This window comes from Leucoraja erinacea, chromosome 4, assembly GCF_028641065.1.
Source record: "Leucoraja erinacea ecotype New England chromosome 4, Leri_hhj_1, whole genome shotgun sequence".
NCBI lineage: Eukaryota > Metazoa > Chordata > Chondrichthyes > Rajiformes > Rajidae > Leucoraja > Leucoraja erinaceus.
Window position 1 is genome coordinate 76,030,407 of NC_073380.1, and position 17,589 is coordinate 76,047,995.

At 44.1% G+C, this 17,589-nt stretch overlaps 1 protein-coding gene across 1 annotated transcript in view; it reads right to left on the reverse strand.

The window, feature by feature from the left end:
- LOC129696553 (CUB and sushi domain-containing protein 3-like) overlaps positions 1–3,157 on the reverse strand; it is a 162,493-nt gene extending 159,336 nt beyond the window's left edge. The window contains exon 1 of the mRNA XM_055634577.1: positions 1,513–3,157. Coding sequence (XP_055490552.1) covers positions 1,513–1,693 — 181 coding nt within the window. The 5' untranslated portion in view covers positions 1,694–3,157. The remainder of the gene's footprint in view (positions 1–1,512) is intronic.
- Between the last annotated feature and the right edge of the window lie 14,432 nt (positions 3,158–17,589).

Here is a 17,589-nt window from a genome sequence, read left to right on the forward strand (position 1 = left end):
TACGTAAAACAACACTGCTCGCCAAAAGCAGCATCACGACCTCGCTCTCTCCTTCGCACCTTGCACTTTATTTCCCCATTGTAAATTCTGGATTTGAAAGTTCAAATATGCGATGATGCGTTGCCATAATTTGATAGACCCCCTCCCCAATCGGACTGCTTTCCCCAATCCCAAAGTATGCGTGGAACCCGGGTTGACAGCGATGAAAGGCAAATACGCTGCTTTTATTCACAGCGAGAGCCAGCTGCAAGCATTACAATAACCCGCTTTATACAGAAACAACTTGAATCTAGTTCAAGACGATGCTCCTTGTGCCAACAGAGCGAGAAAGAGTAATCCCAAGCACGGATAATTGAAACCGAGTCATGAGCAGAACCTGGGTATCACAAACCTGAAAAAGGGTGCCGCAAATGGCAAAATACTCGCAGATTTGAAAAAAAAAACATAATATCCCCATTCCTGCAGCTAAACATACAGTGAAAATCCAGCGATGTTTTTGTCATTTATGTCCCTGTTGCTTCGACTTTTTTTTCAGACTGAAGCGGAATGAAAAAAAAAATACATCTTGCAAAGATTCATCTTAAGAAACCAAAGTTTTTTTTTTAAATCGCAGTTTCTGCCGCTGTCGTGATTACATCTAGATCCAAATTTAGATAAAGGGAACACAACCTACTGTGATGTGATGTTATAGACAGATATGCGTTTCAATCCCTGGAACCTGCACATGGATATTGAGCTATAAAGTCCCCTGAACACACAGTCTATGCTTAAGGACTAGACTTTGCAAGCCTGTCTACGGCGATTTCTAATCGTGTTCCATTAATACATGACATCTTACGTTTGTGTCAATACCGCTCGACTGTCTGAAAGAAGATCTAAACACGTCTCATTAAAAAGGCTCAGGCAATCTGTATGAATCTTGGATATGGATATATCTGCGTAACTGAGCCTCACTCACTATGTGTACAAATATATTTCACACCATCACATTTCTCAGTTGGTGCATCTTCAAACGTGAAAGTGGAGCCTTGTGCAAAATTTGATCGAAATATCTCCCCCCCCCCCCCCTCCGATCAGTTCCCAAATTGAATGTTATACGCGTCAGTGATTAAATGGTGTAAATGAAGCATCACCACAGTAAACCGTCATTAAGCATTTTAACCCAGGATGTCCCCTAATTCCCCTCCCTCCCCTTAAATCTATGTTAGCTGGGTTCTGATAAGAGACTGCACGAAATTCAAATAGTTAAGGGATATATGAGGCAACTCACGTATCCGACTGAGCATTCTGCAAGAATATTTATTGAGCCTAAGCCCGATTACTGCATTGAACGCCAGCCCAAGCAAGTCGAATGCATTCTACCAGTTTCTTAGCATCTCGAAAAAAAATCCAACACATCTCCCGATTAAATATTTTCCCCTCTTACTCAGCGCAGGTGGTTCTGAGGGATAACGGTATTTGGGATATAGGATGGGAAGGGATGGGGGTAGAGAAGTGAAAGCGAAAACCTACCTTCCACACATGTGATGGTCAATAAAAAGACAAGATGTGAAAATATAACTCCACTTTGCGTTCCCATTGCCTTCCCGAGGAAAGAGAGCCCGTGTCTGCAGCATTTAGAGCATCCTGTCCGAAAAATGGTTGTCAGCGAATCTTGAGTCGAAATCTCCTGTATTTTGCAGTTCGATTTCATATCGATTTCAATTTTGCGTGTGTGTGTGTGGTGCGTGTGTGTGCTGTAGTGTGATGGTGGTGGTGGTGTGTTTGTCGCCGATCAGTGTTGCTTGTTGGTCCGCGGCGCTCCAACACTACTGCGAGTGAATGTGTTTCTGGGATACCACAGCAACCTTGAACGAGGACTCAACCATCTCAACCTACGGGGGCACAAACTCCAGGCTCCTTCCCAGTTGCTTGTCTGTCTAAATCCTAAAGTGCACGAGAGAGAGAGAGTGAGAGTGAGAGAAAAAAGATTGAGGGAAAAAATCCCGTTGGTGACAAGCCAAGAGAATCCAAAAGGGCTGGACCAGGGGAAAATAATGGGCTGTAATTAAACATTTAATTTCAAAGCGGCAACGTCAAAAGCAGAAAGATGTTTAAAATTCAGACACTCTGCGGGTCGATTTTGCCCTCGCATCGTGCCAGCAGCTTCATAGAACACACAGCTACAGTTTAACCATTGCGGGGGAATGAGATGCTACAGATTAAAGGGGGTGGGGGCGGTGCACTTTAATTCTGCTTCTGTCCATAACGAGGAGAAGGGTGAATGCTGTGTCCATCACACTGTTTATGTATGAAATATTAACACCTTCAGTTAATCGCACCATCAATTTGTTTGTGCGCCTGCCAAGGGTCAACAACTCTTTTATCAAGTTTATTTATCAGGGGAAGAAGCAACATACATCTGAGAGTAGTCTTGCAATGATCATGTTGATTAGTTTCAGTTGCTGCCTTACTCGCTTTCTTGCAGTTGGCAAAAAAAAAAAATACGCCATCGCGATGTCTATCCAGTGTAGAACTTGCCGCTCGGAAATTAAAAAAAAAAACCCTCTGATGAGCTGCGACTCAATTGTGGGAATGGGTTAAAGGAGCTCAGCGGAAGAACACTTGTGCCACCTACAGGCTGGGAAGAGATGACCTGATAGCAATCCTCATGCTGAGAAATCGCCCGGACTCGATTCACAATTCCCTGTTCCAATATCCTTAAAGCATGCACACACACGCACGCTGTCCGGGGCAGGGGCGTCTGGGAACCAAGAGATGGCTTTTCACATTCAATGTGTATTCCCATCTTGCGCTTTAATGCTCTTTTCTTTGAGAAGGTAGCATGGGGAATAAAAAAGGCAACGTACTGGAGTAACTGAACGGGTCAGGCACCATCTCTGGAGAATATGGATAGGTGACGTTTCGAGCCGCGACATTTTTTCAGAATCTGAGGAAGAGTCCCAAAATTTCCGACCCGAAATGTCACCTATCCGTGTTCTCCAGGAATGCTGCCAGGCCGCTGAGTTACTCCAGCACTTTGTGTCTTTTTTTTTGTAAACCAGCATCTGCAGTTCCCTGTTTCTAATATTGAATGGGAGTGGGTTTGCCCAACGTTTTACTGTAGAAACGGAAGAGTGTGACTGTCATTCAGTAGTGGAGCATGGTTTAATCTGGGAACGATGGATCATTTGACCCATGCGGTCTGTGTGTTGGATCTTTAAATGCCCCCCCTCGCTGTTCATTATAACTCCTGGCTGCCGTCTAGTTTTACAAGTGTCTGCCTAACCCTCTGCTTAATGTGTAGTCATTATTGGAACAAAAATATCTCTGCATTACCTTCGATTATCTTACTTTCAACAGGCGTTTCTGTCCATGCGTATTAACCCACAGTTTCACTGGGTGATGTGCACATGATTTGGCATTTTGAACATTTCCCGGTACACCTTGTTCACGCTGATTTACTAAAGAGGTTACATTGGACCCCCCCCCCCCCCCCCCCCTATCCCTTGCTTAGCTTGATAAAGATTGCGGAGACACGTTTAGATCCCGGAATCTGCATTGCTTCGGGGAACTTTGGTCCACGTGTGATTTAGAGAAACGATTCTGCGATATGATCGTTTTGTTTCTTCAACTTGATCCCATCCCCATTAACTTGTTAACGAGCTGCATCAGTGAAAAGTTTACACGGAACTAACTGATAATGTTGATATCCGCACAAATCAGTTGTGTAATCGATGATGGTGAAATACGGCTGTTGTGACCCGCATTCTGTGATGTACACGCCAGCTACATCGCCCAGAGCTGCGATTGCGTTTCGTTCGTCAGCAGCGCGTCAACTCTCGACTTCCTATACAAGGTGTCCAATTCCTCTGCCCCTACCATGTCCATGATATACACACACCTCGCTCTCTATCATAAATCCATGTATCTGTCTTTCGGGCCAACTGTTTTGATTTGTATCACAGGGGGCGGGGTTTTCCTCGACCATCGACTGAAGTTATTAATTTCTGCTCTAAAGGAACCACTTATTCCTTTTCTCTTGTCACTCTTTCGTAAGCACACACTTCTCTATCCCCAGAAGCAGACACAGAATAAACATTCTTCCACAACTGACGCCAATATATATATATATATATATATATATGTTCCCCACTTCGTGGTACAAATATTGCTCGGACTCAGAGCCATGAGAGGGAAATGCAGGAGGAAAATAACAAATATCCATTGTTGGATGGTCGCAGCTCTGGGGGAAAAAGTGACAACATCGATTTTTAGCGACGAATCTGCCCAAACGCACGATTTAAGAAATGATTATACCCTATTGTTTTACCTCACACTAAATCGAATGATTTGAAAGTCTGAAGCCGACAACATGTGACATCAGATAACGTGTAATTATAATTATATGGACTCCCAAATGTATTTCATAAAATCTGAATATTAGAAAATGAAATGACAATCCATTTTGAATTCTGCTGGCATTGCTGTCTGCACGTCTGCTCTTTAATTGGCGAGCCGTTGTTCACTCTTTGGCCCGAGGCGCCGCTGCTGAGCACAATATAGCGTGCGGGAAAACGTGGGTTTCACGCTGATATTCCCATTGAAAAGGAGAGCATCGATTGTGTTCCTCATCAACCGCAATGTCAAAATTCCACCTGGTCCTAGCAATCTCAAAAACTTGCGACGTTACAGTTTAATGATTATAATAGGGAAAATATAGAACTAATGGTAAGAAGTTGGGACATGTTGGACGATGTGGGCAGTTTGGGCAGTTTGGGCTGAATGGCCTGATTCCACACTGTAAGACTCCATGACGCTCTGACCCTCAACAGCCTTGATGAATGGAGGGATCTTGAGATCCAAATCCAAATCCCGTTGAAAGTGGTAACACAATAAGCCAGACGGTATATTTGCCTTCATTTAGTCGAAGCCGAAGTATAAGAGGCAGGAAGTCATGGGGAAGCTTTTTAGGTAGTTGGTTAATCCGTATTTGGAGTACAGGAAGATTGTGAGTATGAGGGCATAGCTTTTAGGCACGAGAGGCAACGATGTGCAGGCCGGTTTTTGTTTTACACAGAGGGCAGGGGGTGCCGGAATACGATGGTTGTGGAGGCAGATATGATTGTGGTATTTAAGAGACTCTTGGATAGGCACATCGATGTGAAGGGATGGAGGGATGTAGCGGAAGTTATGTACTCTTCTATGTTCTTTCTTAAAATCTTGGCAACCTTAAACACACCCACACCACGAACAAACATGTTTTTCGTTTTACCCGTAACCAGGTGTTTTTAAACTGCCCAAGTTTCCCATTTATCACCCACGAAAAGGAGGAAGACTGACTGAACGTTATTGCCATCCATCACAGTGCTCAATGTGGTGGATGTTTACGTTAAGTTATATCATGTATTGTGTTCTTTTAATTGAATGGCTGCATGGAAACTCAAATATCACTGTATCAATTGGTGCATGTAACAATAAATGTGAACTTGAACTTGAACTTGAATCCATTCCATCCTTTGATCGATTTTCAAGTGAAGAGCTGCCTGTTAGAAATTTATAAAGTTGGCATTTTGATTAATATATTATCTCTATTGTAGCTTATTTTTGAACTTTAAACTTTTAAAACAGTTTTATCCGAATATCCTTTCTTCCTCTAAAATGAAAAATGCACTTCTCTCCTAGCTCTGCTCAAATTTCTACGCCTTTGCTGCCTGGTGACGTACAATCCTCATTCGAAATTGGAGACACAGAAGATTGCAGATGCTGTGATTTATGATACTATCATATCGTATCGTGAAATTCACATCTATGTCAGAGGTTTTTATGATACGACAGTATCGTACCGTAGCATGCATGTCGGAGGTTTCTGTTAACATGTGTTTCTGGTGACATTGAAAATACATTCCTCATAATATCAGCGAAAACGCAGAGTCAACGTGCACACAGACTGTTAGTAACATGCGTTCAATAGATCAGCATGGGAAACCATCCGTCCACTATGTCAAATAATTCTCAATTTAATATTTGTATTTGCTGAGCTTTACATACAGTAAATTAAATTTTGAATGTTAGTACTATATCCGATAAACATCACCTCCTCAGTTTATTTGGCCAATTATCCTGATTATCTTGTTCTCCATTTTCAATTACATCTCATCATTAGCATTCATTTAAACATGTGGGATTGGTACTCCCACTTGTTTGTGCTGCTGTCTACATTGCTGAACGCTATGCAATGGATGACGATTTTGCAAATTACATTCAATGATCGTTGGCCCTGCTGTAAATAATGTTATGTCAACCGGTGTGTCTCGCCTACTCCAAGACATGTTGAACGTTCATGAATTTTCACTAACGAACTTCAGGATGGTACCAATAAGTAATTGGAAACTCCAGGACGATACCTATTTTCCAGTTTTCTGCACCTTGCTACAATCAATCTAAAGAAATGTCCCAACTTGAAACATTGCCTCTCCAATCCATGTTATCCAAAGATGCTGCCTGACTCGCTGAGTTACTCCAGCATTTTGCGTTCTACGGAAGATTCCAGTGCCTGTAGTTCCTTGTGTCACCACAAAGTTCTATTCATTTAATGTCAATAAAAATAAAAAGTAAGAAAATGCCGATTATATCCCTCTGAAATTGCAAAATGATTCTTCTCTCAGTCGGTTAAATCTGAACTGTTTAAAGTGATGGAATGGATGCACTAATTACAATTAGTTTCTTGTGTTCAACGCATTCTTAGGTATTAATCAAATTACACAAAGGTCATCTTCATAAAGTTACCAGGGGGATTAGTTTCAAGCAGAACTATTCAAATAAGTAATTTTAGCAGGCGACAAAATTGTACTTGTTCGTGGTAGATTTTGTATTTGTTGATACGAAAAGGAGCTTTAACAGATTCTTCAGGAAATAAACTTAATATAATTTGGCTGCACATTATGTCCTGAAACATATTCCTCTCAAAACAGAGACTCGGCGCCATGTTCTGCTAATGGCATCTTAGCAGGAATGAATTGATTTAAGTTTCTTAACATGTGGTAGTATCGCTAACATTACCGATGTTGTGTTGACTGTGCTGGCCATTCTCTTAACGATTCTCCTGTATCATCCTTACCAGATGAAATTGTCCACTGCCCATGGGCTTGCCTGTTTCAGGGTATCAATTTACAGTATATATATTCCAGTTAACCCCCCCCCCCCCCCCCCCCCCCCCCCTAACACACACACACACCACAAATCTCTTTTCCTTGGGATAATTGGAATGAATCTGTTTGGCATCCAAGCCATCAAAACACAATTTAAGAAGAAAGATCTCGACCAGAAACGTCAATTGTCCATTTTCTCCAGAAATGCTGACTGATCTTTTGAGGTACTCCCAGTATTTTGTGTGTTCTTATAACACTCATTATAAGTTTGTTACTCAGAATTGGACACAACGAGCCTCAAGATGCTTTATGACTCTTTGCGAAACTGCACTGAGACTGAAATGATGAAGTCAAATTTCTGAATTGCTTTCTATGCACCTGCAGCATGGGTGTCAAAATCCATCATATGTGAGAGTGAGACATAAAGTGATTTGTCAAAAATGAACAGCGGAGCAGCCCATCGTTGATGTTTCTGAACCGCTTCTTCCTTCTTTTCCATCTCCATGCCTATTTCTCAGGCAAGGAGGTCTTGCACCCCCTGTGACAACACTTCTTCCCATCTCCAACACTCTTTCTTTTCCCGGACCCCCTGCTGGCCAACTAACCTTCTCTTGACCTTTTCATCTCCAATTATAGACAATAGACAATAGGTGCAGGAATAGACCATTCGGCCTTTCGAGCCTGCACCATCATTCAATGTGATCATGACTGATCGTCCACAATCAGTGGGGTGGAAGATTGCAACCTTCATGTGGTCCACCCTGTTTGACTAATGCAATCAACCCAACGTGCACAAACAAATAGATCAAATAGAACAAGTTGACCTACAACTTTAGGCTGTGCACGCCATACGCAAGAAGAAGAAGATCCACAATCAGTACCCCGTTCCTGCCTTCTCCCCATATCCCCTGACTCCGCTATCTTTAAGAGCTCTATCTAGCTCTCTCTTGAGAGCATCCAGAGAACCGGCCTCCACCGCCCTCTCTAGCAGAGAATTCCACAGACTCACAACTCTCTGTGTGAAAAAGTGTTTCCTCATCTCCATTCTAAATGGCGTATCCCTTATTCTTAAACTGTGGCCCCTGGTTCTGGACCCCCCCAACATAGGGAGCATGTTTCCTGCCTCTAGCGTGTCCAAACCCGTAATAGTCTAATATGTTTAGATCTTATTTTGCTACCACAACATCGACCATCTCAATTTCTCCACTACTTCCCCACTCCAATCTCACCCACTCTGCAAGAGTACCATATGCTCGGTCACTCGGTAACATTCCCAAATTGTCATTAAAACCAGCTGATGTTTAGGGGTAATATGAGGGGGAAAAACCCGCTCCCATGGAAAGGAGATGGTTCATTGGTATCATTTAAAAATAAATTGTAGGTTATGAGAAGGGAATGGAGGGTTAGATTGAGTGGGACTAATCTATTTGTTCGGCGTGGACTTGAGGCCCAGGCCATCAGTTATATGGTTATAAAGGAGGTGGCCTTGTAGTTATGAAGATTGACATCTACCGTGTTGAGGCCAGGCATCAGCTTTTACCGTGCTGAGGCCAGGCATCAGCTTTTAGAAGGTACACAAAAATGCTGGAGAAACTCAGCGGGTGGAGCAGCATCTATGGAGCGTAGGAAATAGGTGACGTTTCGGGCCGAAACCCTTCTTCAGACAGATCAGCTTTTAGATACCTCTTCATACATACCCCCTTGGCAACAATCCCATGGACGAAACTCAAGGCACCATCTTCTGAACTGTCATTGATTTTTACTTATTTTGGTGATCCCTTTCCATAAATTCCATTCTCATTTTTCTTCTATTTTGACTCCTCACTTTCTTCAAGTCAACGGTGCAAGCATGGACATTCACATGGGCCCCAGCTATGCCTGTCTTTCCATTGGTTACGTTGAAAACTTTTATTCCAAATATACCCTAGCACCATTCCACAAATATTTCTCCACCGAGTCAATTACTGCATCATGTCTGCCTCCTGCACCCATGCACAATTGATTGATTTTGTCAACTTTACTACTAATTTCCACCCTGCCCTCAAATTCACTTGGACTATTTCTGACAACTCTTTCCTTTTCCTTCCCTCTCTTTCTCCAACACTGGGGACAGAGTGACATATGATATAAACCCATGGGCTCCTACAGCTAACTTGACTAAATCACCCCATCTGTGCAGGAAAGAACTGCAGATGCTGGTTTAAATCGGAGGTAGACCCAAAATGCTGGAGTAACTCAGTGGAACAGGCAGCATCTCTGGAGAGAAGGAATGGGTCTGAAGAAGGGCCTCGACCCGAAACGCCACCCATTCCTTCTCTCCAGAGATGCTACCTGTCCCGCCGAGTTACTCCAGCATTTTGGGTCTACTATAAATCATCCCATCTCCTGCAAGGACACCATCACTTACTCTCAAATCTCTGTCTGTGTCATTTTCTATCAGATGAGGCTTGTCACCTTAAAACATATGAGACCTTCTATTTTTTTCAGTAAATACGATTTTACTTCCTGCTGATGTAGATGGAGTCCTCACTTATGCCCCCTGCGTGTCGCGTAGTTCTGTTCTTGCTCGCTCTCCCCGACAGAACAAGAATCGTTTCCATGGTACTCATCTTTTATCACGAGTCACGTCACTAGTCACATCTTAAATTCCCACCGTTTTCAACTGTCTATAAGAGATCGTTCTCTCCACAACTCCTTGGTTCGCACATCCCTTCCCTCTAATCCCCTATTTTTTGTCACTGTCCCCTGCAACCGCGTCACATTCCCCTGCAATATGTCATTGCCTTCTCTCCCACTCCATCTAGGGATGTCAGCAACCAGACCATCTGGGACGTAAGTCCAGTTGCACTTATTCCAACCTTGCTTATTGCTTTCGGTCCTCCAACTATGGTCTCCTTTGCATTGGCCAGACCAATCGTAGACAGGCCTACCGTTTCGCCAAATACGCGTCATGTCTACCAAGAGGTTCCCAGTTGGCGCAGCGATAGAGTTGCTGCCTTTTTACAGCGCCAGAGACCCGAGTTCGAAATGTGACTAGGGTGCTGTCTGTACGGTGTTTATACCTCCTCTCTGTGACCGCGTGGGTTTTCTGCAGGTGCTCTGGTTTCCTCCCATATTTCAAAGATGTGCATGTTTGTAGGTTAATTGGTTTCTGTAAATTGTCCCGAGTGTGGAGGACAGGACCTGTGTACGGGTGGTCGTTGGTCCGACGGTGGGCCGAACTGTCCATGTTGTATCTGTGAACCTAACTAAAGTACACCCCGTCTCATTCCCTTGGCGACCTCTTGTCCCTGACATCTTTGTCAGTTTTTGGATATCAGCAACCAATGTTACATCGGTTTGGTTAAAATTGCTGCCATATTTTTAATTGTTATTTAATCCGGGATTCTTTTTTTATATAAGGCCGGTGGTTATCTACAGGGGTCCTCATTTGATCTGCCAAGTTTATTGCTGCAATCGAATGATGGGGCAGATTAAATGAATAACTAACCTCTGCCTCTGAATCCATCAACTTGTCGCTTAACCACTGGGGTTAGTTACATTATTATTTCATTAAATGTATTTGAAGATACGCAATTCAGATTTCTCAGAGCAAACGGGGGTGGCACGGTAGCGCAGCGGTAGAGTTGCTGCCTCACAGCGCCAGAGACCCGGGTTCCATTCTGACTACGGGTGTACGGAGTTTGTACGTTCTCCCCATTTACGCCGGATGTTCCCACACTACAAAGACGCAAAGGGTTGTAGGCTGATTGGCTTGGTGAAATAGTAAATTGTCCAGTGTGTGTGTGTGGATAGTGTTATTGTGCGGGGGCCGCTGTTCGGGGATCGCTGGTCGGTGCGGACTCGGTGGGTCGAAGCAAAGATCTTATAGCGGATCCTTGGGCCGAAGTCCCGTTTCCGCGCTGTATCTGTAAACTAAACTAAACGATGGTACAAGCCGGGGCATTTAATCCACGTCTCCACATCAGTGTATTGGGTGAATATTAGAGGAAGAAACGGGGTGGGATGCAAATTACTGTATCCTATATTAAGGAGCAGAGGTAAAAAAGTTAATAATATTTGCTGCCTTAGATTTACTTCTGAAAGCCCGCTGGTGTTTAATGTCGGCTTTCGCTGCTGTGAAGCGCCAGCAATGTTGTACAGTTTGCATTACATCCAGGAGATCAAGGGAACAGCCCCGTTTCAAGTTTGACGCGCACCTTGATGCGGCTCTTAGTAAAATCCACATGGTTATCCTTGATCGCCGTTGGTGTGCAGACGTGCTCACAAATATGGCCCATCTTCATTAAGGAGTCCTGCAGACGTCGGTCATTGGGCAGCCAGCCGGAGGTAACATGAAAGAACCAACGTGCTTATTCTGGATATGGCACGAAGAATGCCCTCCTATTCCCGCTGCTTTCAACAGATGGCTTATGGCTCGAAAACAGCGTGTAAGCAAAAGTCTGTTTGATTCCTTTTGGATGTAGTGTATAAGGCACCACGCAGAAAGATGTGGGGCCAAGTGATGTTTAAATGCGCTCAACTAAAGTGGTCGGCACCGTAACATTAGCCTCTCTCATACATATTAATATGAATGGATGGAATGCTAGCTCAGGGAAGCCATTGAGTTTAATGTCATTACACATCTCATACTCGGGACTAGCGAGTGGCGAACAAACACACGTATTGGGTTGAAGCTTGAATTTGCCGGAGGAGTCGATGGTTTGGTACAATTATTACTTTCCCCTCATCTTCTCGTTTATTGGTTCGATAAATGGTCATTTCAAATGATGCAGCGCACTCAGAGCAACCATCGTTCATTATTCGACTGCCTTGTGTGCTGATTTTCTTAAAGGGAGTGAGTATTGTACAGACAGTTCTGTGAAGTGCCTGCTCGCCATCCTTTGGCGCGCATTGCCACTCATCCAAGTTCTGCATGTGTCCCAACCCAATTTGATGACCATGGATGGCTCCAGAGTGGTATTCCCCCTATGTGGGACGTCTGTGCGTGGCTGTTTAACGTGGGGAGACTGGTGCACAGACAGCCAACCCACGGTCCTTGACTGATCTGGGTCAGGATCCAGTGGGATGGAATCCAAGACGACTGGGAACGCTTTTCTGCTGCAGCCTTCATGCGCCTTCCCAGCCGTTGTGATGCACCATTAAGGTCAGCCATCGTCCTCGCCTGTTCCACCGTTGAGGTCTTCGTTGGATTGCTCTTTGTCAGGGACCTCCCCCTCGACCTTACCGCCATGGGTGACCCTACCAGGAGCACAGCTCCAGACGGCATCGCTATCAGGATCTTAGGTCCACACAAGCTTCTCAACCACGAGAAAGTGACCATTCACGGAAAAGTCCCAACCCAAAGGTTCATTGATAATATGTAGGAAGGATGCTGGTTTAAACTGCAGATAGACGCAACAAGCTGGAGTAACTCAGCGGGTCAGACAGCATCTCTGGGGAAAAGTAATAGGTTAGATTTCGGGTTGAGAACGTACTTCAGACAATCTTCAGTTCATTCATATTTGCAGATCTATCTATCTCCCTTCATTGTATTGCTTGTAGTCAGTGAACAGGTCCCCGAGGAATTGCTGAATTGCGCAGTTACACCAAATAGATTATGTGGTTTATTTTCTCCCTTTATGGTAACCCTGCATCATATTCTGGTTTATCTTTCATAAATGTCACTGGGAAGTAGCTAATGTTCGCCTAAGTTATGAAGGAACGCCACCTCACATGCAACTGTATCTGTGGCCTCCTGCACATCGGCGAGACCAAGCGTAGGCTGGCGACCATTTCGCCGAACACTTGTACTGGGTCCACTGAGGGCCAGTGCATCTCCCAGTCGCTGAACATTTTAACTCCCTTTCCCATTCCATGTGACCACGTGGGTTTTCTCCGGGCGCTCCGGTTTCCTCGCACACCCCAAAGATGTACAGGTTTGTAGCTTACTTGGATTTGGTAAGTTGTAAATTTCTCCCCAGAGTGTAGGATAGTGTTAGTGCCGGTCGGCGCGGACTTGGTGGACTGGAAGGCCTGTTTCCGGGCGGAATCTCTGAGTCTAAAGTCTAATGGCTCATGTAGACCTTACTGGCCCGGACCATTGCCAGAGCGACACCACACGAGAACTGGAGGAATAGCACTTCGCAATCCACCCGGGTACCTTACACCCAAAGGTATGAACATTGGATTCTCCAATTTTAGGTCATTAATATACACCCCCCACTCCCCCCCCCCTTCATAATGCAAGGATGTTCGTCTAAGAAGGAGATGAACATTTTATTTAATCAGTGGGTGGTGAATCTGTAGAATTATTTGCCACAGAAGGCTGTAGAGGCCAAGTTAAGGCAGAGAGAGATATATTCTTATTAGTACAGGTGTCAGGGATTATGGGGAGAAGCAGGAGAATGGGTCTAGGAAGGAGAGATTGATCAACCGTAATTGGATGGCGGAGTAGACTTGATGGGCCGATGGCCTAATTCTACTCCTTTTCCTTATGACATGACCTTAATCCCGCTCTTCACAATATTCCACCTGGCCACGCTCCCCTCCATCCGCCTCCACATCCGACTATACCCCTCTCCCTCGCTTCACATTTCAAGCTTCCTCTACCATTATATTACTGTTTATGTTCATTTTGGGGTTTGTCCAACCATCTGCCCACGTTTTTCACCTATCACTTGCCAGATTTTGTGCCATCTCCACGTCTCTTCCAGCTGTCTGCCCCCTGCTACAACCAGTCTGACCCAAAACGTTGTCTATCCATGTTTGTATAGAGGACCCCCCCCCCCCCCCCCCCCCCCCCACTCCCCCACTACAATGACTGAAGAAGAGACCTGACCCAAAACGTCACGTCCTTTTTATCCGGAGATGCTGCCTGACCCGCGTTTTGAGTCTGTCTTTGGTATAAACTAGCGTCTGCAGTTCTCTGCTATAACATTCTCCAGCCAAGCAGCCAGGCTCGTTGAGTTACTCCAGCACTTTGTGGCTTTTTATTGGAAACCAGCACCTGCAGTTCCTTGCGTCTACAGGTCAGACCAACTCGAGTCGAGACGTTGGTTACGGAATGGTTCTGTTCATCGGACAATAGTATTTCACAACCATGCAGGGCTCATAAAACGCTCCCTGCCGATGGGGTGACATTCTATCCGACCGCACTGCCGTATGCCAAGCTTCAGATAAGCTTCAGATAAACTGCGGCGGACTCAGATCTGGCAACCTCTGACCTGATCCCTTCGACACGCTCACAGTCTGTACCAAATCGGCGAGTCAAGTCCAAATATACTAGAGGAGCCTCCTCGTATATTTGGTCAAGTCGGACCAACTCGAGTCGAGACGTTGAATGATCTCCGCGGCCAGAGTTTACGTGGCTCCTCCCGGTATGCGAGAGACTGCAAACGCTTCGCAGTAGTCGATGCGAACAAATGATTTCGTAGGTTAGTTGCATAGGAAGGAGCTGCACATGCTGGTTTAATCCGAAGATAGGCACAGAACGCTGGAGTAATTCAGTGAGACAGGCGAAAGAAGGATCTCGATCCGAAACGTCACCCATTCCTGCTCTCCAGAGATGCTGCCTGTCCCGCTGAGTTACTCCAGCCTCTTGTGTCTTCAATATCTTCAATATTAAGTTGGTTGCATTTGATTCTGTTCTGTGCGACTGTGTGAATAGATGGCGCACGGAAAGGCAAGCTATTGAAACACTGAAGGCAACCTTTTGTGGAGCAGCGGGACAGATATCATGAACACTCACAGATACAGCTTTAGATTCTGTAACCGCTTTCCGAGAACGTTTGTATACTTGTCAAGAGATGTTACACAATATTGGATCAGACGGTGCGTTATACTCAATCCGATGATGCTCCAATCTTTCCCTCTGCTTCTGGCGCTGGTAATAAGAGCACAGTCAGGGACATCGGACCTCAGAAATATCGATCCAGGGTTTTCATGCACATCGATCCACATCCAAGCTACGGGTTCACTGCTAAAATATTCCTCTGAGCTTAATTGATATGCAGTATTTCAGTTTAGTTTATTGTCGCGTGTAACAAGGTACAGTGAAAAGCTTGTGCTGCGTGCTATCCATTTAGCGGAAAGACAAAACATGATTACAATCGAGCCATTTTTCAGTGTATGGATACATGATAAGGGAATAACGTTTAGTGCAAGGTAGAGCCAGCAAAGTTTGGTCAGGGAGAGTCCGAGGGTGAACAATGAGGTAGATAGTGGTTCAGCACTGCTCTCTGTTTGTGGTGGGATGATTCAGTTACCTGATAACAGCTGGGAAGAAACTGTCCCTGAATCTGGAGGTGCATGTTTTCACACTTCTACACCCTCTGCCTGCAAGATTGTAAGACTGTATTTAATAACATTAAAAACTGTAAATAGTTAACTAAAAACGATGGTAAAATAAATTATTTATGTCATGGTGTGCAGGTCTATCTGAAAATATATATTTTACATAATTATTGATTTTTAAAACCGGAATAAAAAACAGAATGATATTTGAATACACTTTTGCACATTGCTAGTTTTAGATTCTCATGACATGGCTTCCCCTCCTCCTCTGGCTTGTTTACCTCAAACAGTGCATTCACCTCTTGCTGATCATTTTTAGTCCAGGAGGTTTATTTTAATTGTCTCTGCTCTCTTTACAAAGCTATTTACAAGGAATAGCAGGACACATAGAAACATAGAAACATAGACAATAGGTGCAGGAGTAGGCCATTTGGCCCTTCAAGCCTGCACCGCCATTCAATATGATCATGGCTGATCATCCAACTCAGTCTTGCCTGGGTTTGGTCAAGGAACAGTCCTTCTCAGATTGGGATAATTATTTACAGATTTAGTGACATTGAGTTTTCTTCTCACACCCTTTTAGGTTATAATTTAGGCTGTTTATTAGTGCTGACTGTAGACCATTAACCATTTTGGGATGTTTGTTTTTTTTCTCATCTTTGAACTAGGAATTAAGCTTTTCAAGAGATCACAGATGAAGTCTTTTCAAAGCACCAGGCTTCACTTGATTAAATTGTACAGCACCGTAAACCTTTGTTATAACTGACCACGGGGGAGTAGATGAGCTATAACCATGTAAAGTATTATTATTACACAAGTAGCAGAAATTAATAACTGCAGTTGCTGGTTAATACACAAAAGGGTACAAAGTGCTGGAGTAACTCAGCAGATCAGGTAGCATCTCTGGAGAACATACATGGGTAACATTTCCGGTTGAGATCCTTCTTCAGACTCTTGGTCTGGAACTGGGCCTGGAATCCAGGTGAGTTGATGGCCCCAGCCTGCTGGCTGCCGGGGGAGAGGCAGGGATCAGCGGAGTCAATGGTCATGGCCTGTGAGTGGCTGGAGTGCAGGTAAGAGTCGCTAATGGTGGTGGCAGCTGGGGAGGTGGTGCCAGTCGGGGATGGAGTTGGCAGTCATCGGTAGGTCTGTCCATGATTACCAAAATCTGTTATAAAGAGGTCCATTAAAATGAGGGTTTACTTTGACATTGTCCACATTTGCTGTCTAATTTAAATTATTCATGAAGCCCAGCCCTTGAGGGCACTGGACTTGACCATTTGCTAGAACTGCCAAATTCTCCAGAGAAAACCTGTGCATGGAGAGACATTGCAGAACCTCAGCTGCCCATTATATTTATGAACTAGATGCACAAGCCATGTTGTTTTATCTTACGGCAATCATGGCATAGTGAATAGTGTAGAATAGGACTATGTTGTCGAGGATTGTGGACAGTTGAAGTGGGGACTGCAGATTCAGGTAGATGGGAGTCAAATATTTTGGGATTTTAAAAATGTAGTAAGTTAGGAAGGTAGAGGAACAGAAATTTATGTACAACAATATATAAATATAATACATATAGCATAAAACATGCATACAGCATATTCACAAAAATACACACACACAAAATTAAAAAAATAATATATAGATTTGTGTGTGTGTATATCTCCATCTAGGTGATACCCCTATTAATTTTCCCTTCTAATCTATTATCTCCACATTCCCATCGGTTCCCTTTAGTTTCTGTCACTTACCTATATGGTATTGCAGTGACCAACCAACGTACAAATCTGCATGTTTTTGGCATGTGGCAGGAAACTGGAGAACATTGAGGAAATCTATATGGTCATACGGAGGATGTACAAACTGCACACAGACAGCACTAAACGTTTGCATTGATCCTGGGGCAGTTGGACGTTGAGGCCGCGGCTCCACTAGCTACATCAGTGTGACTCCCTCAAGTGTTTCTCTCTCTTGAACATTAAGGGTGCTCTGATTGAGGTGTTTTAAGAGTGAAAGATTGTACAGTGTCGTGAGAGAGAAACTGCAGTCAGTGAGACAAGAGCAAAAGGGACACATTCGTTCCTTTAGAAATTAGGAGTACAAAAATCATATTAGGAGGTAATGTTTTATGCAGAGAAAATTGGAAATATTTCCACTGCATCAAGAAAGAATTAAGGCACAT